Source organism: Schistocerca piceifrons, chromosome X, assembly GCF_021461385.2.
Source record: "Schistocerca piceifrons isolate TAMUIC-IGC-003096 chromosome X, iqSchPice1.1, whole genome shotgun sequence".
Taxonomy (NCBI): domain Eukaryota; kingdom Metazoa; phylum Arthropoda; class Insecta; order Orthoptera; family Acrididae; genus Schistocerca; species Schistocerca piceifrons.
This window is the reverse complement of record NC_060149.1, coordinates 352,643,179-352,669,072: the sequence shown is the minus strand read 5'-3', so window position 1 is coordinate 352,669,072 and position 25,894 is coordinate 352,643,179. Positions and strand designations below refer to the sequence as shown.

General features: G+C 36.5%; 1 protein-coding gene across 1 annotated transcript in view; it reads right to left on the bottom strand.

Annotated features, from left to right (window-relative positions):
• Positions 1 to 8,175: 8,175 nt before the first annotated feature.
• Positions 8,176 to 25,894, bottom strand: part of LOC124721281 (protein jagunal) — a 50,721-nt gene continuing 33,002 nt past the window's right edge. The window contains exons 3-4 of the mRNA XM_047246169.1: positions 12,857 to 13,072; positions 8,176 to 11,983 (exon numbers count right to left, since the gene is read on the bottom strand). Of these exons, the coding sequence (XP_047102125.1) occupies positions 11,855 to 11,983; positions 12,857 to 13,072 (345 nt within the window). The 3' untranslated portion in view covers positions 8,176 to 11,854. The remainder of the gene's footprint in view (positions 11,984 to 12,856; positions 13,073 to 25,894) is intronic.

Sequence of the window (25,894 nt, the reverse complement as noted above, 5' to 3'; positions counted from 1 at the left end):
GAGAAGGTGATGGCTTTCTTGCAAGAATCATTACTGGGGACGAAACCTGGGTTCACTTCCACCAACCAGAAATGAAGAGAGCGAGCAAGGAATGGCGCCATTCCTCATCACCAAAACCAAAGAAGTTTCGAACAGAACCATCAGCAGGGAAGGTTACGCTGACTCTCTTTTGGGACCAAAAAGGCATCATTTTGGAGCATTACATGCTTAGAGGGACCACTGTCACCAGTGCATCATAAACAGAGCTCCTAAAAAATCATCTGCGGCCTGCAATCAAATCAAAGCGACATGGATTGCTGTCAGCAGGTGTCCTTTTGCAACATGACAATGCAAGCCCCCACACTGCCGGTACAACAGTTACAACAATCACAGACCTGCATGTTGAGTGTCTTCCTCATCCACCAGACTCACCAGACCTTGCCCCAAGTGATTTCCATATGTTTGGACTACTCAAAGATGCAATGGGAGGAATGAAGTTCTGTTCTGATGAAGAGGTACACCACACGGTGCACGAGTGGTTGTGCAGACTAACAAAAGAATTTTTTTCTAAAGGAATTTATGCACTTTGTAAGCGCTGGAGGACTTGCATTGAGCATGGGGGAGATTATGTTGAAAAGCGATACAGGTTTGTACCACTTCTGCACAATAAATAGTATTTAAAAAAATATTTAAGGTTTTCATTTGACTCACCCTCGTAGTTAAAAGCAGACTCAGTCATCCAAATTTTCCAAAATTAGTAGAATATTACAGATTGCATCTAGGTGTGCTGTTTGGACAAAGAAAAAACGGTAGGTAGGACTAGCAAACTTTGCTTTCCAAAGCAACAAGTCGATTTAGTAACAGACCATATGCATCAACAATATGGTCATTATGGGATCAGAAAATTTTAAACAACATGTGGAGAAGAATTTAAAAGCATTTAGAGTTCTGTGATAAATGTCAAAAGGTGAGAGCTAACAACAGAATAGTGCAGGGACAGATGTATCCAGAAGAACCTCAGAATAGAGTAGATTTAGGGAAGGTCGTCCTGCCTTGCTTGTTGCCTGCTTGAATGGGGGGTTGTGAGTACGTATTTGTACTAGTCGATGGATTCACTAAGTATGTTAGATTGTACCCCATTAAAAACGCAAATTACAGAATAAAGGTTAGTAAACTGGAAAAGGGTATTTTGTGAGCATTAGTGTACCAAAGGCAATAATGTCAGATAATGGGCCACAATTGTGTCTAAGAAGTTTGAAGAGTGTCTGAGAAATAGAAATATCGAAAATATAAAGATTTCTGCGTATTTCCCACATGGTAATATGTGTGAAGGAATAATGAAAGAACTGAATTGACTTTGCAGGACATATCGTCGTAAGAAACAGTTAGCTCGGGCCAACTATATTCGATATTGTGAAGAGGTGATTAATCACTTAAAGCATGAAGCCACTGGATTTGCACCTGTAGAATTGACGTGTGGTAATAGATCTAATAATTTATTATTCGAGCTAGTGGGATTCCCTGAACTAACAGAAGTGCCTATGGAGCAGTGGAGCAGAAAACGAAAATAGCAAAGGCAAATATTTGGAAGGAGCCCCCTGGGGGAGAGGAGGGTGTGGGGGGAGAAAAGGCACGATGCTAGGGACCCTCCTACAAGTTTTCAGACTGGAGACTTGCTAATCGTTAAAACTAAGGAAAAGTGAAAAAAGGTGTCTGCAGAAACCAAGAAATTCACAGATGAATATGTGGGTCCTTTTAGAATAGTGGACAACTCTCATGCGAATGCCTATAGGCTAGAGTGTTGTAAGACATACAAACTGTTAGGACTATTAAGACATACAAACTGTTAGGACTACGCAATGTTATTGACCTAAAGAAGTATATACAGAAAGATGATGGGGACAGTAGTAACTGTAACTAAGTGGCCACTGGGGACACATATTCTTTGCAACGTCAGGTATTTGACGAACACCAGGTATCCCGAGTTGTTAGCAATATTATTTCCTTTTTGTTTTCATATTGACAACCTACCTCTTCTTCGTTCAGAACTTTCACTATCGTCTGTTATTTCTTCACTATTTGTGTATATAGTGTTTTGTAAGAGATACAAGTTATTGACAAACCATTTTTGAACAAATTTCAGTAATAAATACTGTACTAACATACTAAATAGTGCATGAGGAATGAGAGAGGAAAATATGTGAAATTTTTTAAGAATAAGATAATGTAAAATGTTAGTGTGATGAAATGTGCTAAAGATTTTCTAAAGTTGAGAAATGTGTCTACTGGTATTTGAGAGTTAATTTGGAAAGATTTATGATCAGAGGCAAAGAATTTGCACAGTAAAGAGAGATGTTTTCAGCAGTAACTTGCTTGAGTGAAATTGAGTGTGATGTGCCTTTTAATGAGTTGGGTAAAGATAGGGATAGTTAGAGTACCATTTACTTTTGATTAGTAATTGTTAGTTCACTTTGTACTGAAAAATATTTTTTCTGAAGAAGAATTTATAATGAACAGTACCTCAGTGGAGTAATGTTGCAACTGGATATGTAAAGTCAATGAAATCCAGAAAATTGTCTTTGTAAATGTACCGATGATGACAAGAAACAAATAGTGTATGTATTTGGAAGAAATATATATAACATTCTTCTTACGAGGAAGCAAAGTAGTGACTGTTTGGCTTTGAAATACAGTATTTTGCAGGGACACCCATTACGTAAACCAGATGAGAGGATGTTCATGTTTATAAAGTACCCAGGTATGGAGTTGGTGTAAGAGTAAATGTGAAAAGAGGTCCCCATGCTGTTTCATTGAAAAATAGGTGTTGAAATTATGTAATTTTCATAGACACTCACCACAATGAAAAACTTTTTGTGAAAGATAGGAAATGGTTCCCCCTCTTGTACTACTGTAGATCAGGTATTTTTAAGGATGCCAACCCTAGTGCTTTTTGTAAGAAGTTTGTTAAAAGATGTATTTACTTAAAAGAGAGACATCCTCCATAGTACCTTGAAATAGTGTAGATTATGTAATGTTACAAGTTTTCTTATGAAAGCTCACCATAGTGAATTTCAGGAATGGTAATGCATTTGTAATGAAGGGCACCCACCAAAGTGCCTTTTATATAAATATGGTTTCAGTGAACTAGTTTTGTAGGTTCTTTCATCATGAAAATTTATTTCTGCAATGAAAATGAGAAATTCAAGTCTTTTTTTTAAAAAAAAAGTCTGAAAAACATTTAATTTTGTAATAAATTTTTACCAAATGGACATTTGCTTTGTTCAAAAGAATTAAAAATTTGAATTTTGTATAAAACATTTTTTTCGTCACAATTTTTGTAAATAATTTCAGTGTATTGTTATCAAGCCCAATCCACAAAAATTCAATGTATTATTGTAACAGAGTTAAATGTTCCATAAATTTTCATTTTTTCAATAAGATTTTTGGCATTCAAAATTTTGTAAAGAATCCATGGGCAATTAGTTTTAATTTGTTCAGTTAAAATTAAGTTGTGGCAATAATTTTGCCATTATATGAACCTCAAATGTACTTGAGAGCAATTTTTGGGTCTTTGGGGGGGGGGGGGGGGGGAGAGATTTTGATTCTAATGCTGGCTACTGGACCGAGCAAGCCGTGTGCTTTCCTAATGCTGCGTGAAATATGTAACACATGCACTCTATGAATCTGAAGAACAACTGTGAAGTATTAAGCAATCTTTTTCATACTTAGTATACTAGATTCTATGGATAAAACAACTGTTCTGTTAAAATTTCAAATTAATAAGTTCAAAACTTTTGACTTTTGGAGGCATAAGTTTTTACCTAAAATACATAATAACTGTGGTAGCACTGTGAAACTGAGTTAGGGACTGTAATGTATTCATCTATAGTATCAACTTAAACCACAACCAAGAGGATAGGTTCATATAATCTAAGTTTCTGTAATTTTCTTTAGTTTCATTACCACAGTTTCTGATCTAATTAAAAGTGATTTGGAAAATTATTATTTCATCATGTTTTGCTTGCGCCAGTATTTTGGAGAGACTGAGATTGAATGGAGGGCAAACATAAAGGGAGAGAGTGATATTTTATTAAAACTACGTAAATGTATGCATGAGAAAGTTGTGTGATAGGGGAATTTGTGACGTGTCCGAGTGAGGTTGATATTGTGAGAGGTAGCCAGAAGAAGTGCTCAGTATGAAATTTATTAGTAATTAATTTTGTGGAAAGGACTCATATTTTGTTTTCATTAAATTTTATTTAGTTTCGGAATTATGAGATTTCTAGTCTAAATTACTTGTGGTAATCTGATTCACTGACATTAGAGTATAGAAGTGCTTGAGATGATCTGATTGGCTGCTTATGTGCTAGCCAATAAGAATCTGGCATTTCCCAAATGTTTGAGTAGGGCTTCGTGGCTCAGCTCTACGAGAGGAGAGAGTTGCTCGGGAGTCATCTTCTGGTAAACACCTATGCGCATTTGATCAGTCCTCATGTTGCTGACAAAAAGTGACTACAGTATTGAGTATTTCATGAAAGTTTGAGCTTTGTGAATGGTTTATTTTAGGAGATATTCACATGTGAACATTTCATGTCGAACATAAACTCCGCGTGATTACAAGACATTGTGGCTAACACTTCTTTACAAGAAGCACACTGAACGACTGAATGTGTTAACTCACAAGTAGTCATGGGTCTGTGACTGTTTATTACATTTAAAATATCTTCTGACTGCTTTCAGGCATGAACTTGTAACAGGGACAGCCAGTAACACTGCATAATTGATGTTGGGATATTAAATACGGATTTTATAGCCATTTTCTGTGTCTTAAAGACAATAAACCAACTTAAAGGAAATGTTAGACCTTTTTTTCAAATGAGTCATGCAAGAATCCCAAATGCCCGATAGTTTAACAAACTTTCAGTTACTGCCCATGTACTGGAGTTGCATGGCCTATGCGGGGTAGGTGCTTAGCCAAATTTTTGTGAACGCTGCTTTTGTTGGCAAATCATTATCTACCATCGAAAAGTTAAGTGGCAGACAACCTGAAAGCTATCCAGATAGATAGACTGATTGTTTGAAAGGGCAGTGAGAGACCAACTCGCATCACCGCAGTGCTCTTTACTGCTTGCCTAATGCTGTTACCTGTGCCAAGGGATGGCGTTCCAGCCACTATGAAATACTTAACTGAATTTCTTTTTGTTATTTGTCATAGTAACTGTGCTGCATCAAGTTAAGTAACACACTGCATGAAATTTTAAAGCATTTGCAGAGATAAAACACACTGCATAAACTTTGCATATGATCGATTTTAGCACATGTATTCCTGTGTATTTAAGACCAGATATCAACTGAAAACTGATGGCAGAATGATGTCTCATTTCATTCTCAAGTTATTGGTTTTTATATCCAGTGGATGGTCATGCATGCCATGCCAATTCCCATTCCCACACATCGAAAACTATGTCCTCAGCCATTAAAATATGTCCTCAGCACGTAGGGAGCTGCAGAGCATGACAAGTTAATTTGTCCACAGCAGTCAAAGGGCTAGTCTTGTGCAATAAAGAGGATTTATTCCTATTATTTGGATGACGATCACATAGGAGATGTTACAGATCAGACTGTATAAGGAAAGTGGAAACTTTTAATTAGTTAAAGGTCCTTTTTTACTGGTCTATAAAAACTCCACTGATAATTTATATAGAATATGTAACATACATGACAGTGAAACATATGGCATACACTTTGTGTAAATTATAAACATAGTAAGCATCAAGTGTGGAAAATACAGATTTACAGTGTACTTATATTTATTCAACATTCCTGCTTAATGTTTACACAAAGCAAACAACATCATCATCAACAACAGAAAAACTTCAGTATTTTAACAGTGAGTAACATCAATAATTAATCATTATTAGGTCATCCAGTTATTACAGTACAGATTTAACAATAAGCACACAGAGCAGCATGTAATCTGTACACAGCTAAAAATATACAACAAAATTTTCTGTCTTCTTATCTAGTTGTATGTCAATAAGGTGATACAATGCTCTAAACATCAAAGATAGTAATGAGTGTAAGCAGTGTGGGGAGGGGAACACCTAAGCAAAAGCCACTCAAGATAGAGAGAATTTCGAGAGAACAAGTTCCTTAACAATAAAGCTTCAGAAGATATAAAAATGTGGAATAACACACAAAAAACTTTTATACTGATACTGTAAGCCATCATATACGGACACAGCTAAAAAAAAAAAAAGTGGACCGTTTGGCGCACAGAGTTTTGCGTTGATTTGGTGATTTATTCCTGATAAAACAATTACTATTAAATGTGAAAAAAGGTTACCAGACTGTGCTTTTGAAAATACCAAAATCAGACTCACTGTGCTGTGATTGGGCAAAAGAAGCTGTTGTCATCCATACAATGCAATGTGTTTAATCAGGTACTACAAATTGATACTTGGAATTAATTTTCTGTTTACACCTCCACTTACGCAGTTACTTAAACATCAGTATTTAGAACATTAAACGCAAATTTTAGAAAGCTTAACATGTACACTACGAAATTAAGAAAACCACACTATAGCTAAAACACACACACACACACACACACACACACACACACACACACACACACACACAGAGAGAGAGAGAGAGAGAGAGAGAGAGAGAGAGAGAGAGAGAGAGAGCGGGGGGGGGGGTGGGGGGCACAATAATTTTGAGACCTTGGTTACAATATGATGGTTGTAGCATTTAAAAAATAATAAAAACTAGGTCAATGAGATTTTCCACCTTATAAGCTATGACAGAATTGCCTAGATATGTACGGGTGCTGTGTTCTGTTGCTCGACATTCATTGACTCTTGGTCCAGGATGGTCAATGGATTAAGTCATCACATCGCAATAGAAAGCTCTTCTCATCTGAAAACTCTTTAGTAAGTACATGCAGTAGGTTTGTAAAATGCCATGGAATATGTGCACTTCAATCTTTCTTAAAAATGTGTTGTTTAGAACACAACAATAAAACAAACAAACTGAATATAAAAAAAATTCTAAAAAAATACATATATATACATACATATTTAATAAGTGCCTAACATGGCAGTGATATATGTGGTCCATAAAAATACAAGGGACACCAAGTTACAAGCACAGTGTGTGTATTTTCTGTTTCACAAAAACAAATGTAGTGGGACAAAATCTTGCTAAAGAAGAAAAGAACTTCCAATCATTAGGCCAGATACATATTTTTTCAACCCATTTGTCAACAAGAACTGGTGCAGAAGACATAATACTTCTGATTGGTACAGATAAAAAATACATGCAAATGTTGTATTAATAAATTCACAAATTTTTCATGTTACTGTCCTATTAGGACAAACCAGTGCTCTTTTGGAGGAGCCTTTAAACATGTCATTTGTAAATCTCTCTTTGCAGTAAATGTTGTAACATATGCATTACATAACGCAGTCTCATAAGCACTTCAGTAAACAAACTAATTTCAGAAACACTCCATAATTCATTTTCATAAATCTCTTCTGTAACTGCTACAATGTGGTGTTACGATGACTGTTAGAAAATTTTATATACCTTGACTTTGACATTACGCTTTAATGCACACATTACAAAAATATTTATATCCCATCTAAAACCATAGGAGACAAATATGATGACTTTTGTGATATTTATCTAATCTTTTCTTGTTTATGTGAACCTAATTTGCACAACTAGAAATGGGCAGGTGAAGGTTAGTGGTGGGATAGATACTAGGTTTGTAAAAATAAGGCAGCCTTATGCCACAATGAAGACATGTTGGACCTTGTGCTCTGAAGCAATCAGTGAGTGCCACTGTACCTCACTATAGTATTTATATTACAGAATCACAAAATATTTTTCCATGCGAAGCTCATATACGATATTAATAGTCAGTTTAAGTAGTTATATTACAAATTCATTTTCATAACTTTGTATGCATCCACTAGCAACAGCAGCATAAAATGAACACTTTACGCACAATGCTATTTTCTTCTCTAACAATTACCTGACTGTGTATGGTAGAAATGACTTTAGATTCATACAGGTTACATTACAGTATTTGTCACAAACATTCAATACAGTGGAATATACATTATGTTGAAATATAACATTTCAGACACAGTGCTGCTGTTTTTTTTTTTTTTTTTTTTTTTTTTTTCCGCAGTGTTGTAGTTGACAGCAACCACGAAAGGCTCACAGGCTACTACTTACACTAAGAACAGCGAAACACAGTAATTTACAAGGTTTGTGGCAAGGGAGGGAACAGGTAGAGGGCAGATTCAGTGGTCAGTATATTATTCTCCATAATCAATTTCCTTTCTTCAGCATTTCAATAGGAAATGTGTGAACATGAATATGTGTATGCATGCACATGCATAAACTTATGAAAATTTGTGTTGTAGCAGTTACAGGTAAAGGGGAACAGTGGTGTGGCTAACTGAAACTAAACACGATGTGGAAGGTTTATGGAAAGTGAGAGAGAGGGAGACGGGTGGGTGTACACAGAGTCTTGAATTTATGGACATAATGCTGTCAGTTATAAGACAAGTAGAAACTTATCTGAGTGAAATGACACAATTTCAGCGACTTTAATGGTCTCATACAGATATGATTTTATGTATATAGACTGAAGCAGAATTTGTATAAGTAACTGCCACTGGGTGTCAGACTGGAGGCCCCATTTACATTTGATGATTAGCTGCTATTCCACAACATGATCCTAGGTAATTATGTTTGTGTGTAAGAGGCAATTTGAAGTAGACTGTGGTGGCAATGAGAATCTGGATCGGGGAGGGAGGCATGTTGGGGTAATCCAAGCAGTTGTGTGAACCGCTGTGTCGAGATGGCTTAGTGGCTAATGCACCTGCCTAGTAAACAGGTGACTCGGGTTAGATTCCCAGCCTTGGTACAAATTTTCACTACTCACTTCAGTCTATATACACAGAAAACTTATTTGAGTGTCTCATTGTTTAAGAAGCTTTGTAACTAGGCCCTGATTCCATTTTTGCAACTGCCTTCCTCTCTCTTTTAGAAACTACCCTGCAGAGAGTCCTTTCAAACAAATTTACAAATGTTTTCTGACAGCAGTCAATTATTTTACTTGTAGGCAAATATAGCCCATTCAATTGTCCTCAATCCATCAGGAAAATTATGACATCCATGTTTCACTTTGAAAATAATTGTCCTACATTTAGAAATATAGCGTCACTAATTTTCACAACAATGATCTGTGCAATTCAAATACATTTGTCCTATAATACTCCATGTTGTCCAACTTGCAATAATAAATTGAATATACAGTTCTGTGACACTACACAGAAAATTAAAAATGCATAATAAAGTATGCAAGATTACAGAGACCCTCCAAACAAGCTTTAATGGAACAGTTTTGAAATACTATCAGTCAAAATTATTACAACAAAACTTTCAGAATGGAGGAATAGATTCAAAGACATGTATGATGTATATTTTCAATACCACATTATAAAATTATTGTTGCAACAAGGAACAAATTTGACACACACACACACACACACACACACACACACACACACACACACACACACACACTTAACTAGTGCCTCAAAATATTAACTTTTAAAGTACATATTAAAATAAAAAATATCATCATTTCTGCTACTTCATTAGAACCCGGTAAATATATTGACAACTTTCAATAGTTACCCTAAAGATGGGGCTTGTGTTACCAGTAACACAACTTTATTTATTTGTTGCACTGGATTTTAATATTTAAGGAACTCTGTAACAAATGCTAATTAGTCATGCAGCTTAACCAAATAAAGATGGAATCTAGATTTACACTGATAAAAAGGAGTGAAGAAGCAAGAGTGGAGTTTAAATTCATAGGACTAGATGAGTACGTTAAGCATGAATAAAGTAGTCACAGGCATATGACTGTGGACAACTTCTGAGGATTTTGCATTTGATTAATGCTATACTGTCCACGAGTATGAACTTAACATTCCTTCACAAAGGTTGTTAATATTACTGACATTTCATCAGCATAAATGACACACTGGTGGCATAATGAATGTAAAATAAATTGTTTTTAGAATCTTGGCCACTCTTAGTGTCCAGCATTAAGAAACATATGCCTTCAAAAGACTGAGACTCAGTAGTCAGTTATGAATTTCCCCACTGGCCACACAGACAGGCTGCAATTTGTGTACTGTTTTTACACGTATTTCATGCTTCATTTCTGTCTTTTTTTTATAAAAAAAGCTAATGAGTTAATGGTAAAACAAACAAAAAAAAGTAAGCACAGTGAGACAACAGGGTTGAGGATGGGAGTAGTGAGCTACCCAAAACTAGTTTGCTGTGATTGGAGTAAAAGTTCTGACAAAGTATGTACAGAACGAATGTACAAATACAATAAAATTATGCCTGGGCAATATGAGCAATGAATGATTTAGGCCACAGAAAAACTATTATCAGAAAAATTATTATACACAGATAAATGTTCTGGCAATGAAGAAAAATGAAATAAATAAGGATGTAAGAATGGGACTAAACAAAATAAAATGGGATACTACCCAATGAACATATTCTCACAGTCCATATATGCCTGCATACAAAGGAAGCTGGCCAGGGTGCATAGTTTATTAGCAAAATCTGTATTTCAGAACCTGCTGCATGAGACTTAAGTAATCAGTACATCCCTAAAACCTCCATTAATTAAATGGAATTAGGCTCTGCAACACGTTTTGCTTTACCAGCAAACGTACATTCTAATACCATCAGTTTTTGGAAGTCCTATGAAATATTTTAGGAACACAAAGAGATGTCATGTACTACTTCTGCAAAACATGAATATAAATGTGTAATGTAGAATTGCACCTTCTTCACATACAGCAGTTTCATTATTAAATATCAATAAAAAAGGTGACAATGATTGTTTGTACTAGTAAAATTATACAAATATGTCAGCAATACATAAGACAATTATTCAGTCACATTAGACTCCACAAATTTAGGACAACCATCTGGGGGAAAAACATAGCAATAGGGTTACAGGCATTAATTATGTTGTCCACACAACACTACACATTTTGCTACCAGTTTGCAGCACATATCACCAAGATATTGCAGGTGTATCACTAAGAATTTGTGTTGTGGTTATGCACATGGCTAACTAGGATGGACAGGAAAGGCTGCAACATAAACATATTTGTTTTGTTTCAGAACATGATCACTCTCATACAACATGTAAGCTTTTGAAACTTTTGTTGGAGGCTGGGTCAAATATTCAGCTTCATTAAATTATAAACAAAGTAGGAACTCATTATGACAAGATGGTTAAAGTGAAAGGGAGTATGAAAGATTGCCAAAGTTGTAATAAATGTTTATAATTTTCTCCCACTTCAAAATAAAGCAAATGCTCCCAAGGTATTCAGCTTTAAGGAACCTGAGGTAGCTAATAAATGCTGCACCCATTTTCCCCCAATCATCATCATCATCATCATCATCATCATCATCATCATCATCATCCTTCTTCTTCTTCAATGGTGACAGTGATACAATTTCAGAATAATTAAAGCTAACCTAATGAATGATTGAAACAATATTTTGAAAATAAATTGTTTGTTGAGAAAATAAATAGGTTCATGAAATAATCAGTTTGTTTATGCAGTATTAACACACTGACATTAAATACAAGCCTGTTCTGCATGTTACATTATTGTATGCATCCATCTGCAACTTGTGAATTAAAATACTGGTATAGTGAACAAAATGTTTTTTAAAAAAGAAAAAAACCAATGAATTGTCAGAGGGCATCATTAACAAAACTGAATACATGAAATTATTAAAAAATGCGCGTTCAGTCAACTTTTTTTGTTCCTCTGGCTTTCCAAGCAGTTACAAGATTCCATGCAAAGTACAAGGAAAAGAAATGGACTTGGACAGCTAGTAAGATGAATCCATACCACAGTAGTGCATAGGGGTATCCCTGGAAAGAAAATTTCAATATTAAACTGATGAAAAAACTTGCTATATTTAGGCAGCAAATAAGGTTTGTAGTGGTAAGACATAAAATACAAGAAGCTACACATTAACCTTACAGTCACAAGAAGCAGAAAGACTAACCTCCTTGAGAACAACACTCATAAAGGAACATACACAGATGAAATCATTATACTTGTAAAAACTTTAATCTGCCAATCCAGTACTTATAATCTTGTACTTGATGCTGTGCAGGAACTATCACCTAACTATAACTATATTCTTCTGCAAATAAGTTTGAGCAGAAGACCACTCACACTAAAATTAATTATGTTGTTATCAGTTTCCTTGCCACTATTTAAAATAGCTGCATGGGGCAGGGGCGGGGCGAGACGTGAAGGGGCAGGGGCGGGGCGGGGCGATGTATGATTAGGTGCATGTAGGTGAAGGGGGTGGAAGTGGGGGGTGGGATAAGACAAGGTGAAGGGTGCAGAAGTGGGACAAAGGAGCAGTGTTGGGATGGGACAGCGCAGAGTGGGATGTGGTTAGATGGAGTGAAGGGATGTCAAATGAGCGGGGGCTGAGATGGAGCAGAGGTGGGGAGGGGGGAGGGGCAAGATGGAGGCGAGAGGTAGCTGAGGGGTGGTGCAAGTGAGAGTGAGCCAAGGAGGGTGAGAGGGAAGAAAAGAAGTTATAAGAGGGATTTGCAGGGGAAACCGGGTGGGTGGGTGCGTGGGTGAGGCGCAGTGGTGGGGAGGGTGTGAAGCGAGGGGGGGGGGAGAGGGAGGGATAGGGGGAGAGGGAGTGGCAGGGAGTTGTGGAGGGCAGAGGGTGAAAGAGTTAGGGGGGAGACATGTATGTATACACTCTTCATACTTACTTGCCACATCTGAATTTCCTCAGTTTCACCATCACTGAGGTATTCCAACACCTCAGTGAAATAGAACACTGCTGCATACATAAGTGGGCCAAATCCAAATAGAATTATTCCCATCATATATTGTTTCATGGTTTTTATCCGGTTCTTGCGTACAGCTGCCAATCCAAGAAATGACAGGAGCAGACTAATGCACCAGATATACTCCCACCACAGCGGCTGAAACATTGTTAAACACTAGTGTAAACGTTGAAATATATATAAACAATAAATGATATTTTATAAGGATATCCCCTTTTTACTGAAAAAAGGTCATCCTTACATAGTCTTAATGAGGAGATCAACTTAGAATGGTAATACATGATACATTTGGTCCTATGAGTTGCAGATGTACTTGACTCCTAGACAATAAATGACATACTGGCTGCAATGGTTTATTTAGCAAAACCAACTGCTTTCACCTCTGGACAGTTGTATTACAGCATGAATAGCTTTGAATATACTGCATGACAGATAGCTGATGAAATGCAAGATAATTACTGAAAAGCGTATCATCCAGACGAAATTAACACACTACCAATAGATACCCAAGCAATGATATCTGAAGGTCTTACACTTTAATAAACAGATTTCACTGTGTTTGTAGCTGCACATTTTAAGCAGACTAAATAACCTTTATGATAATCTAATAACACATGTACACATCTTCCAGTATGAAATATAATCAAAGTACTTCTTGTGATTTCTAGTCGGAGTCTAATCAACAAGCTCACTTTACAATCACTGCATGTAGCACTTGATGAAGACAACTACATTGGTTACCAAAATATTACGTGAAGACTATTGCTGCCTTCTCTTTTTTTAAGTAAGAATAATTACAAAAATAGTATGTTCATATAAACAGCTGTAAGTAGTGTTTGCCTAGTATCCCGTTTACATCCAAATGCTGTGACAAATTTTCATGGATATTTATGGAAGATACAGATATGCTGAGGTGGGTGGCAAGACTTGCATTTTTTACATAAATAAATTAGTCACTTTTGAGATGTGTCATGCCACATGAACTAAATTTCGTAAGTGACCCAAAAGCTTATTACATCCCAGAAAACTGGTGCTTACCCTCAAGCCCCAAACTGCTCCAAGAGCCCTGAATGTGGCACATTTATAAGACTTTTGTGAAAAATAAAATTAAAAAATTTGCAAGTCAGTCTCCACCTATGCTTTTGAAATTGTCATTGTACTGCTCAACACAGGAAAGTGAGAGAAAAGCTACCCTGTTGCGCAACGTCAACTACACCTTATTTATTGACATGATAGTCCTATTAAACACAGTATTATCTAAAGCTGGTAGTGATCAGAATGGATTAAATATCAATTAGCATTTTTCAGTTTCATTCAAAGCAAGCTACTCCCATCGGTCACCTTGTTAAGAGTTGCTTTAGAGTGCATATACACTATTGTTACACTCCAATGATGTACTGTGTATTATAACAGAGATTATTTTGTCAAAATTAGTGTTTCAAGTTCCCTTATAGTGGCTTCAAAACAGTTAGTGAAAATATGGAGTACTTCCTGCAGTCACACAAGTGGGCATGGTATGATCTACCTCTGCTATATAAAATGTAAAAACAATTGATCACGCTCTTGCAGACAGTTTAAATACTCACAAAACTGTAATACATAACATACAGCAAGTTTTTTCAGATGACTAACAATTTTGCACAAAGACTTCGTTGTGACTGAAACAAGCACACATACTGTGTAGAACTACAGTGTTCTTCGGGTGCTAGTCTCACAATTTTCTGTGTAAAACCGAATTCTCTGCATGCAACCACAGGAGGTGCATGGAATTGGCAGAAAAAAGATAGGGGACTCTTTTTCAGCACTGTTCAGCAAAGGCTTGCATATGGATTGGATTAAGGTCAGTACAAAACCATAGTTGGACCAAGGGAAACAGCATTACTTCCCATCCTTCTGACTAACCATTATGAAACTGTTGACTACTATTCATCTGCAACAATTTTCATCCAAAGTGACATTAGAACTAGAAATTCAGTACTTTCAAAGAAGCTCTGGGACAACACAGTACACTAAACATGCATTGATCACCACCTCCAAAGAAGATATTGTAAAAAAAAAAAAAAAAAAAAAAAAAAAAATTGTGTGTGTACTGCAAGAACATACAGAATATTTTGTTGTAAATCTGTCAAAGCATATCTGCGGGAGCACTTGAATAACTTTAGAATGATGACAGTAAAAATTACCACTATACAAGAAATCTGAGATGAGGAAAGCAAGCAATGATATCACACACACACACACACACACACACACACACACACACACACACACACACACAGAGAGAGAGAGAGAGAGAGAGAGAGAGAGAGAGAGAGCGTCAAAAGCTTATCAGGTTTGTGAAAGTAGAAACTACTCATCTTAAGGATGTATAATAACTCAGTTGCCTCACTACGAAGATTACAACATGGTTCAATGAATCAGAGTTCTGCACAAAAAGGAATAAAGAGTCAAGTGAAGAATGTATGTAACAAAATAATCCGGCAATAAAATCTATACAGAGAGATTGCAGTGACAAAAACCCATTAACAGATATTAAAAAATATTTGTCAATGCATAGTCAATTTGAGCCGTTCTGTATTTTGGTGGAGACCCAGGTACAGGAAGATCTCACTAGAGGACAATGCTATGCACTATGGCCATTATACATGCAGGTTCCAAGGGCCAGACAGAAGGTTTGCTGTCACCTTGTTTGTCAGTGAAATTGCACAATAGACTAGTCTGAAGACAATACTTATGAAACAACAGGAAACAGAACTTGCAGATATTGAAGAAACTAAACATGTCTTAAGATCACACATGAATGCTTTTACAGAGGAATGCTTTTTTTAAAAAAAAGCATCGGAAAAGGAGAGTGATATGCAAGGAAAAAAGTTGCTAACAAATTATTTGGTTGGGAATCAGATGTCAGGACATGCGCACAGCAAATTTTACAGATTGCTATGGAACAGCTGTACTCCTTGTGTGGAATACTTCATTGCAAGGTGTGATGTAAGTCATTTCAGCTTGTGATTTGATATTCCTCGAGATAACTTCTGAGTGTAATGACAAATGGTGAGAGTCACTGGTGATAACAGCAGGGACCCTGTCTAGAATGGGTCACAATCACACAGTCCAACTGCTGTATTCGCACCAACCAAGCAAAAATGCTCCATGTGCTAAGTGCCATGAGTCTCATTGTCAGTGCTTTGCTTGGCAATTAGCATACACCCAAGCCCTCGAGTAAAAGTCTGCCTGTCATTGTTCAGTTTGTCTCAAAGTAATAATTAACACCTTGGAAAGTGACCAATTAGAGTTATTAATATAATGAGAATAATGTTTTCTTTTTAATACTGGAGTCTGATGGAAAGAATATGTTTCATAAAGAGTAACTGCAATAAAATTAGCAGCAGCCCAAAATGGAACATTCAATGACTACAAAATGCAGTTATTTTAGACAGTAATTATATTACTGCAGCTGTGCGTGTAATCCTTTAACTTGATACTTATAACAAATGCTGCACTAAAGCACAATTTTTATAGTTAATAAATATAATTAACATAAATCATTTTTAGTAATATAAAATTACACACATGATAAATGGCATTCAGTGTGGGGTGTAAACAAATACTACATTACAAACTAATTTAGAATAGGAACCAAATGGACTTATAATGCAATATAATGGTTATTAAAATTTAACGAAGTCTTACTGAAAGAAATTTGAAATATGGAACACACACAATATATAGGCCTCATGTGCTCAACGCCCAACTGAATGCATTAGCGTATGAATTGTTTAATGTAGAGTGACAGCAAATACTAAGAAACTGTCCAGCATAATGAAGCAGAAGAGGACAGTATATCTCCTTTGGGTATACCTGAACTGTTCATAGAATAACACACATTCTGGAAAATGAATATGAAAAGAAGGAAGAGTGCAAAAGCTAATTCTGGATTGTAAAAATGTAAAGCTTATTTCTCACTAATAGAAGGACAATGCTTTAACCACTGCATCGCTTTGCTGAACCTGAAGAACTTAGTGAAAACAGAATAACCAAACACGAAGAGAAGGCAGGTTGTGATGATTAGAAAAAACTGAAGAACAAGGCACTTTTGGACAAGAAGTTTGATGCAATTGTTGGAACACTACATTCAAGAATTCAGAACAACAATATAAACTGGAGGACTAGTCGCATGGGCACCAACAGATAAAAATATGTCTGAGAGATCATGCAAAAATTATGTACATTATCCAGAAAGTATGATGAGTCAATCCTAGGTACACCAGTAAATAAATTCTGGAAACAACGCCAGCAGCATTTGACGATTATTTACAAATGATGATGTAGTCAATTCTATCAGTGAACATAAACCATGCTATAGTTCTGAGTCTGTTAGTGTTACATTACTCATATCAGTCATGTATGTGCAAGATACTTTCAGGACACCCATTCAGAGCAATGACACCTGATACATATTCATTAAGCAACTAATAGAAAATGCAAAGAGTAGTTTTCAATTCATAGAAAGCATTCTGAGCAACTGTAGTTTTTCATAATAGGAATTCTTATTAAAACTCCCATATGGCCTTTTCTTTGGTACTCTTAGAATGGGTATGACTCTTAGTAATTTGTAATGTGAGAAAATACTAAAAACATACTTAGGACAAATAGACACATTGTGAAAAGTTGTGTTTAATAAGCAGTGGGCCTTAAACATAGATGGTCAATCAATATGAAAAATACAAGAAGTGTATTATGTGGCATGTATCAAAGAAACCACTCAAGAGTTTCATGAACACAAGTTGTGGTAATAATCTGCAATAGTACTCCTTGCCTCATTATACGCAGCAAACAGATAAAATGATAGGGATCTGGGCCAAATGGGATGTGCATAATTATTTTTCCACTTTACAACACAGGAAACAGGATGCTAAATTATACCAACTAACTTCTGCAATACATTGTACAATGGCCTGTACAGTAAATCTGTAAGTACAAGATAAATAAATCTGTACATACAGGAGAAATAAGGATAAGGAAAAAAAATGTTTACATATTAGACCTGGGAAGATCCAAACAGATCTGAGACAGAAAAATAGCGCTCAAGACAAGGAGCTCTAATCAAAATATTTCCATCAGAGTACATGAGCAATGATGTAAAAGATTGAGATATTTAAAATAATGGAACCACTGGGAAATATGTAACAGGTACTGAAAATTTCATATATATATATATATATATATACTATTTGATTTTTTATTGATTAACCTGTACTCTCCAGAACAAAAGTGTTGTTCTTGTTGCTATCAGATTTAACTGATTCCCTCTGTACCTAATTTAAGACAACCCAATTCTCTTTTTAAATTCTCTAACCTACCTACCTACCTAATTAAGTGATCCATTATTCCACACTTCACCTGATGCTTGTGAATTTTATTAATCTTCCATTTTGAAAAGATAATGGCTGTCTTCAGGAGGGCTTTTTTTGTACTCTAAGAACTTTTGACTTCTGATTTGCAGATTTCTTATTCAAGTGGACCGACATCAATTTATAAGGCATGATACTACAGGAAGGACATCTACAATCGGCAATTTCTTCTTTCTGATTAATAAAAGGCTGTCACAGTACACAAACTTTTTTTAAGCAGGAGTTTCACTTAGTAGATGGAAGAAATATGGTTGCAGAAATGAACAAATATGGAAATGCACCACCAGAGGATGAAAGAGACAAGAAAATTTCAAAAATAAACCACCAGGTTACAAAATAAAAGCAGTGGAAAATAAACCAAGCAGTGGGAAACTTTATATAAAGAAAGCTGTTACACTACATATAGAAATGTGAATAGACACTATTTTTCACTTGAATTGTAGCTACTTTCAGACTAAATCAAATGTTTGGAAAACAGCACAGACCTTCTTGTATTCATAAGCATATTTGGGAGAAAATATAAAAACCAATTCAGTCTCTCTAATTCTGCCGGCCCCTCTCACACTTTTGCTAACAGTGTTTCAAGTACAGAAATGAAGATCCCCAGGCACAAAATTGAACCTGACACAAATGACGACAGCTATAGCAATAGCTTTCAACCAGACGATGACTCTTCCAACTCCAAACTTATATACTACAGTGTGTTGTTATATATAAATGGCAGTTTTGAACATACTGTTATGTCATGCACATTATGGGAACACAAAGTAAAGATGTGGTATAAAGGATTTGATTTTATGCCTTATTCATTCCATCAAAAATTATATGCATAAAAAGAAGTGGCGGGCAGGGGGTGGCGGGCCGGGGGGGGAGGGTGGCGGGCCGGGGGGGGGGGAGGGTGGCGGGCCGGGGGAGAGTGGTGGATGGGGGAAGTGTGGGGGGGAAGTGTGGGTGGGGGGAAGTGTGTGGGGGGGGGGAAGTGTGTGGGGGGGAAGTGTGGGGGGGGGAAGTGTGGGGGGGGAAGTGTGGGGGGGGGAAGTGTGGGGGGGGGGGAAGTGTGGGGGGGGGGAAGTGTGGGGGGGGGAAGTGTGGGGGGGGGGGGAAGGTGGGTGGGGGGTAGGAAATTGTGAGAAACCAAAGCTGGACTACAGTCAGCAGATGCAAACGACGTATCTTACAGCAGTTGCGCAGAGATGAAGAGGCTTGCACAGGGTAGACTAGGAAGGAGAGCTGCATGAAACTCATCTATGGACTGAACATGGTGATTTTCAATGAAGGAATCAAATGTTGTCCACCAGGAGGACAGAAGAATTTCAGTGAAGAGACAAATGGGTCATGAAGCTGCAGATGGTTATTACAAAGGAATCATCCTGGTACTTGCCTCAAAGTTTTGGAGAAACATAATTTCAGTTCTGTACACAGGCAGGTATCACCTTGACATGATTCATATCCTCCAAAAATTAGTAATTAAGTATGGATCTGATTGGCCATTTGTGGACTTGGGCCCCACTCCCGCCACACCCGACTCCAATATGCTAATCACTGTACAACATTATTCAATTAGGGCACTTGAGCTTTTCCGTTCTTCCTGCATTAAGGCCTTCTAGGGACCACATCCTTTCATTGCTCCTTCAATTTCTTCTGGCATTCTGTCACTTTTTTCCTTTCTTTAGACCATTTAGTACCTCTTTCCTTTTCCTTTCTCCCTTGAAAATTTTCAATTCTTAAAACTTTCCTCCTAAATGTTTCTCTTTCTAGCACTACCACATCTCTTATGTTGTTTCTTTCTTTCTTTATCTTTCAAATTCTAGTGCTTGTTGATATCTCCCCCCCCCCCCCCCCCCCCCTTCCACACACAAGAAAATAAATGATACATGAAGATATAATTTGCTAGCGTATAACCATCCTGGTTTCATTGCTGTGTTTTGCTGTTTTAGATAAGAATGTTTTGTTGCATATATACTTAATTGTACCATACGAAATTCCCATCTAGTGTATCTTACCCACCACAGAAGTTTTCTTCTAAACCATTTTCTTGTACTGTTTCCCAAAATATCATAAATTAATTATCTTTTTTATTTGACCATCAGTTCTTAAACATTTTGAAGCACTTTTTATATTCAGTGCTATAAAGAAACTATGTTAAATGTAACACTATATGAAGCATTATTCGTTTCGTTCAGTAAATATTCAAGATGTGGTTTTTTGCATCTACTTGGGATCAAGTTACTGAACTAATGATTCTGAAGTCGCAGGAAACAGTATGGCCTGTAATTTGTCATTCCATCACTGAAATGCTTGGTGAATCACCAGCTCTTAATTTGTCGCTTAGGTTGCTATCACCTCACATGGACACTATTTCTAGGTAAGCTTCAGCACCTTACATTAGTTACAAAAGTGGGATTAAAACTCTATGGAGTATCCTTTCAGTACTTTTCTTTTTTTCAGCTTGACTCACAACCGCACCTCATCTTTTAAGGCTGGGAAAGTTGGCTTTTCTTTAATAGTGTAAGATAGTCAAATCACCCAAGCCCCCACTATGAATGTGATGAAATATGTTTGGCAACTCTGTTATTGTCTGCCAGTTACAGGTGTTGCCCAGAATTAGCCCACTAAATTCAGTTGATATAGCCTTGTCAACTTCATGAAATATTCTGAGTAATTCATATGTAAGTTGAGACACTTTGTAAATTTATTTTCTCAGCTCCTGAGAAGTTTTGCTACATATAAATTTACATAATAGTTCAGATCTCGCTGGAGACTCAGTATCAGAGCTGTACATGGCTAGAATGAAATTTAGTATCAAAATCGTAATAAGATCTACGAATTTCTACCACTGCTACCGTGCAGACTAAATATCAGTATTTGATATTACTCTCACAATTGTGGAACATCTGATGTCCAACAGTCCTTTATAATTGTCCAAGAGGTTATTGTTGTGGCAAAAGAGCCAAACTGACCTGCCCTAGAAAACAGTTTTTGAAAGAACTAACTGCAGGACGAGCACAAGCCTCTGTTTGCAGGCTCATCTTTTAGGACATTGCCTCGAGCTTCTGTTGGAAAAACCAGGAGCGCGAGAGAAGCAAGAGGTTGCACTGTTTATGCAGACTACACAAGAACCTTGTTTATCTGGACCAGATGAGACCAGATGTAATCCAAATTACTGAAAATCTGGAAATATTCTACTAAATGCAAAAACTCTAATATTTACTACAATATACAAACCTTTTATTTTGGCACTAGCAAGAAACACTTTTTTGTACTTATACTACATAATTACTGAAGTCTACTTATGATAATTTACTGAAATAGTTTGGAACTTGTGTGGAGTCTGAGCCGCAGCAAATTCATGGCGGAGTTTCACTAACTTCAGTTGGGCTGGAGTTGTTTCTGGCAGACATTCTAAAATCTAAGTTAGCTGTAGTTTTTCGAATTGTGCTGTTGCCCCCGCACGAAGCAGTTCACCATCACTATCATTATCTGTAGTACAGCAGGTGATGCAACAAATTTTGTCATTACTCAACATGCCATATCCAGCATCACTGTCATTCTGCAACCAGGCATCTACGTTACATGCAAACAATCATGAATTTATGCTAACATTTCATGAAATTCAGAGGTGTTGACAACTTCACAAACTTTGATGGTGGAACACAAATAGCAAGCCATACTGTTTTCTGCAACTTCAAAATCATTAGTTACGTAACTTGATTTCAAGAAGGTGCAAGCACAAAAACCTCATCTTTGGTATTTACTAAACCATACGAATAATGTTTCATCCAGCGTTTCATTTCTTGCTTTCTTTATTGTACTGCAGTTCTGCAAACTTGCAGTTCTGCAAACTGTCTTTCATTATCATTTTGAAGCGGAAGTCTTCAATTTCCTTTCAGTTTGACACAACTGATGTCTCTACATCATATTCTGCAGCTATGTTTTCCAGGAGTTCTCCTTTGACAGTTCTGTTTAGTACTTTCAACTTTTTGCCCATCGCAAAACCACTTACTTTCGTTTCAAAGCAATTCCACTCAGGCACATACGAACAATACAACAGTACCAGTATAGCTTCTTAACACTATAAGGAACACAGTCACACTAGTTACACAGACTGCAGTAACAGTAGCTGGGAGCATATGATAGGTGATCTGTGTGCTGCCTGTGGTGCCAACAGAGTAACTGTACATATACTGTATTGCACCAACTATATCTATCTCCTGATTAATGAGGGCTGAATAAATGAGGTTCTTGTGTATCTACTATGTGCAGTAACAGGTGAGTCAAGATATAAGTAGAAGACAAGTGCAAATATGCACAACAAATGCTGCAAGAATAGTAGACAACAAAATATCTGGGGCTGATGTCAGGCAAGCTGCAACTTCTATTGGGTTCTGTGAAAGTTACTTATTAATGTAATTACAAGGTCATTAGAGATGGAGCACAAGTTCAGAATGGGAAAGAAAGAGGCAGGAAGTGTGCCATGCCCTTTCAAAGGGAATGTCACAGCACTTGCATTATGCTATTACAGAAATCACGAAGCAAAAAAATTAAATGTGGCTGACTGGGCACAGATTTGAGCCATTGTCCCCCCAAATACGAGTTCAGTGTGTTATCACTGTGACATCTCACTTGGTAATTGGATCTGAAGTTAGTAATAGAATGTCCTAGAATGAAATTTTCACTCTACAGCGGAGTGTGCGCTGATATGAAACTTCCTGACAGATTAAAACTGTGTGCCGGACCGAGACTCGAACTTGGGACCTTTGCCTTTCGCGTGCAAGTGCTCTACCGACACAGTTTTAATCTGCCAGGAAGTTTCAATAGAATGTCCTGCAGAGATGTCTTTAAACACCTTAGTATTTTGATAACTGTTTCACAATACATTCAGTCATTAAGATCCTCTGCTATTATCTCTATTCTCCTTCCTCAAAAAATAGTACAAATCACAATCACGATAACATGACTGAAAATAATTTCTAAAAATTGTTCATGGTTCGATAAGAAGCAGCAAATGAGAAAATTATCAGTATACAGAGCTGGTAACTATTTTTTTCTGGAGGAATGCAAAGTAGTAAATGAACATACTCAATTGAAATTTCATAAAATTATATTTTTACCAACTCCTGAGACTGTAAACAATGGTCTTATTTACATAGAGGTGTCAGTGAAAAACTACTGCAAAATGCAAGATAAGTTAGCAGAATGTTGTCCTATTTCTAGTCTGACTGCTTGTGTACCATACATACTAATGTAATTTAATGAATATACATAGGTGAAATGACTTTATATGTTTGAGTATACCATATGCAATGAGTAAGCTTAGTCAGACAAATGAACACGCAAAAAAATCGCTACTGACAACATACAAAAAACAGAAACAATGAAAAATTAATTTGGACACAGTAAAATTGAACAAGGAATAAAAAATAGCTGCAGTAAACAGGAAAATCTGTTATGGAAATAATCCTGTTTCACACACACAAATAGTGCTTAAATTTGTAGTTCACAAAATTAAAAAACGGACATGAGAGTGAGTAAAATCTGGCATAAAATGACCACCTGGAGAGCAATCATATGTTTTATGTAATTTTTTATTTAACTGTCTTGATCACAAAGTTTTTTTAACAAAATTTCCAGTCTCTTTTCTTCAGAATCTAAAACAGAGGTAAAAGATGAAAGCATTACTCTCTACTACATTAAAAGGTTAAAAATGAAACAGAAATCAACCAATTATAAAGCAGAGCATGTTCCGGATCTCCTCCCCAACCCCTGAACTGATTTCAACCAAATTTGGCACACAAACAGCAGGCCCCAAGTATCAGCACTGTGTGGTTTATAACCTCTTTAGCTCCAATAGGACCAAATATATGGGCCAAAATGTGTTTTTCCCAGTCCCTGGCATATAGGCTGCCCTGCACAACTGGCAGATGGTGTGGGAAAAGTATCAGCTGGCCTTACCATCCTGATTTGCATTGCAGTCTACCTGTCAGGGGCACACAATGGTTTCCCAGCCTTTTCTATAAAGGCTGTACAGAGAAATAAGAAGGATCTGCAGCAATTCATCGACACACAAAATAACACGAGTGAAAGCTGCCATGAATGCCTCAACATGCATATACAGGGCGATTCTCAAAGATATGCAAATATTTTAATATGTTATTCTACAAGTACAACTAAAGAAAAAAGTTCATATAAACATAGGTTCGCAAATGTTTAGTTAAGTAGTTATGGCTAATGAAAGATTTTGCCTGAAATGTAGCAACTTCGCTAATATGAAGCCATCGCAAAACTGAACGAGGTTAAAGTAAAGCATGACTTCCATTTATTTTGTTGTTATTAATCTGGTGAATCTAATAAAACATGTCCCAGACATGTATCTGCAGTAGTTTTCCAGAACGTCCCAAGTTGCAAAGATTGTTGCACAAGTAAATTTGTTTCCTTTCCATTAAGAACATAGAAACGTTTATGTCATTGTTAGCAATTGTTAGTGAGTTGTTTCAGTCATTTCCTAACCATGAAACGAGTTGGTTTCCTGTATTGTTCAGCAAAAGAACATGATAACAATAGTGTATTTAAATGAAACCACATAGTAACTGTTGTAGTCTGTAGATTATTCATGAAATAGGGATGCCTTTCAAATTTATGACAGAGAAATATGTTGATATGGTGTTTATTTATGGCAAATGTAATGGTAATGCTACGGCTACAGTTAAAGAATATCATGTACGATTCCAACTCTGAGAATTCCGTATGCGCACAATCCATTAGTGGAGTATTTTGAATGTTATGGGAGACAGGTTCTCTAGCTTGCGTTCATAATCAGTATGAGCACTTGATACGTGAAGACGACGATGAGAATATTATGGATGTTGTTCAACGTAGCCCGAGTACCCGTACAGGATGTATCTCTCTCAATGATTAGGCATTTCAGAATCTAAGGTATGGTGTACACTGAAGTACAATAATCTATATCCTTACCATACACAAGAAGTGCTGCCTTGTCTGCTTGTGCCTGCATAACACATAGATAACTGTACAAAGTAATTACAAGAAGGTTCATTTAGAGGTACAGTTCTTAAAAATATTCTTGGTTGTACACAAGTATGCAAACAAACTTTTATATTTAACCACATAAAAATCTTTTAGTTTTCTGATAGTTTTTTAGCTGATCTGAATGTAGTAGAGAGTTCAAAAAATAAAATTTAATTACAGAAATCATGCAAAAATTGAACATGTTCTGGTGACTTTAAAATTTGTATTTCTACAGGAAGAAGCATTTATTACTAAGAACAACAGGAAAGAAGAGAGAAGCATGTTTATTTTTTTACTAGCATCCGGAAGATCCTGCCCTTTGCTTGGAGTTGTGCAACTGGTTAAATACTTATCAGCAGTTGCACAAATACATTTTATTTACTGATGAGGCACAGTTTACTCAAGATGGTTTAAACAATTTATGTAACTAGCATGTATGGTCTGAAGCAAACCCACATGCAACAGTGCAGGCGAGAAGTACTTACAATTCATTCAAGAAGAAATAGCTCACTTGCTTGAAGAT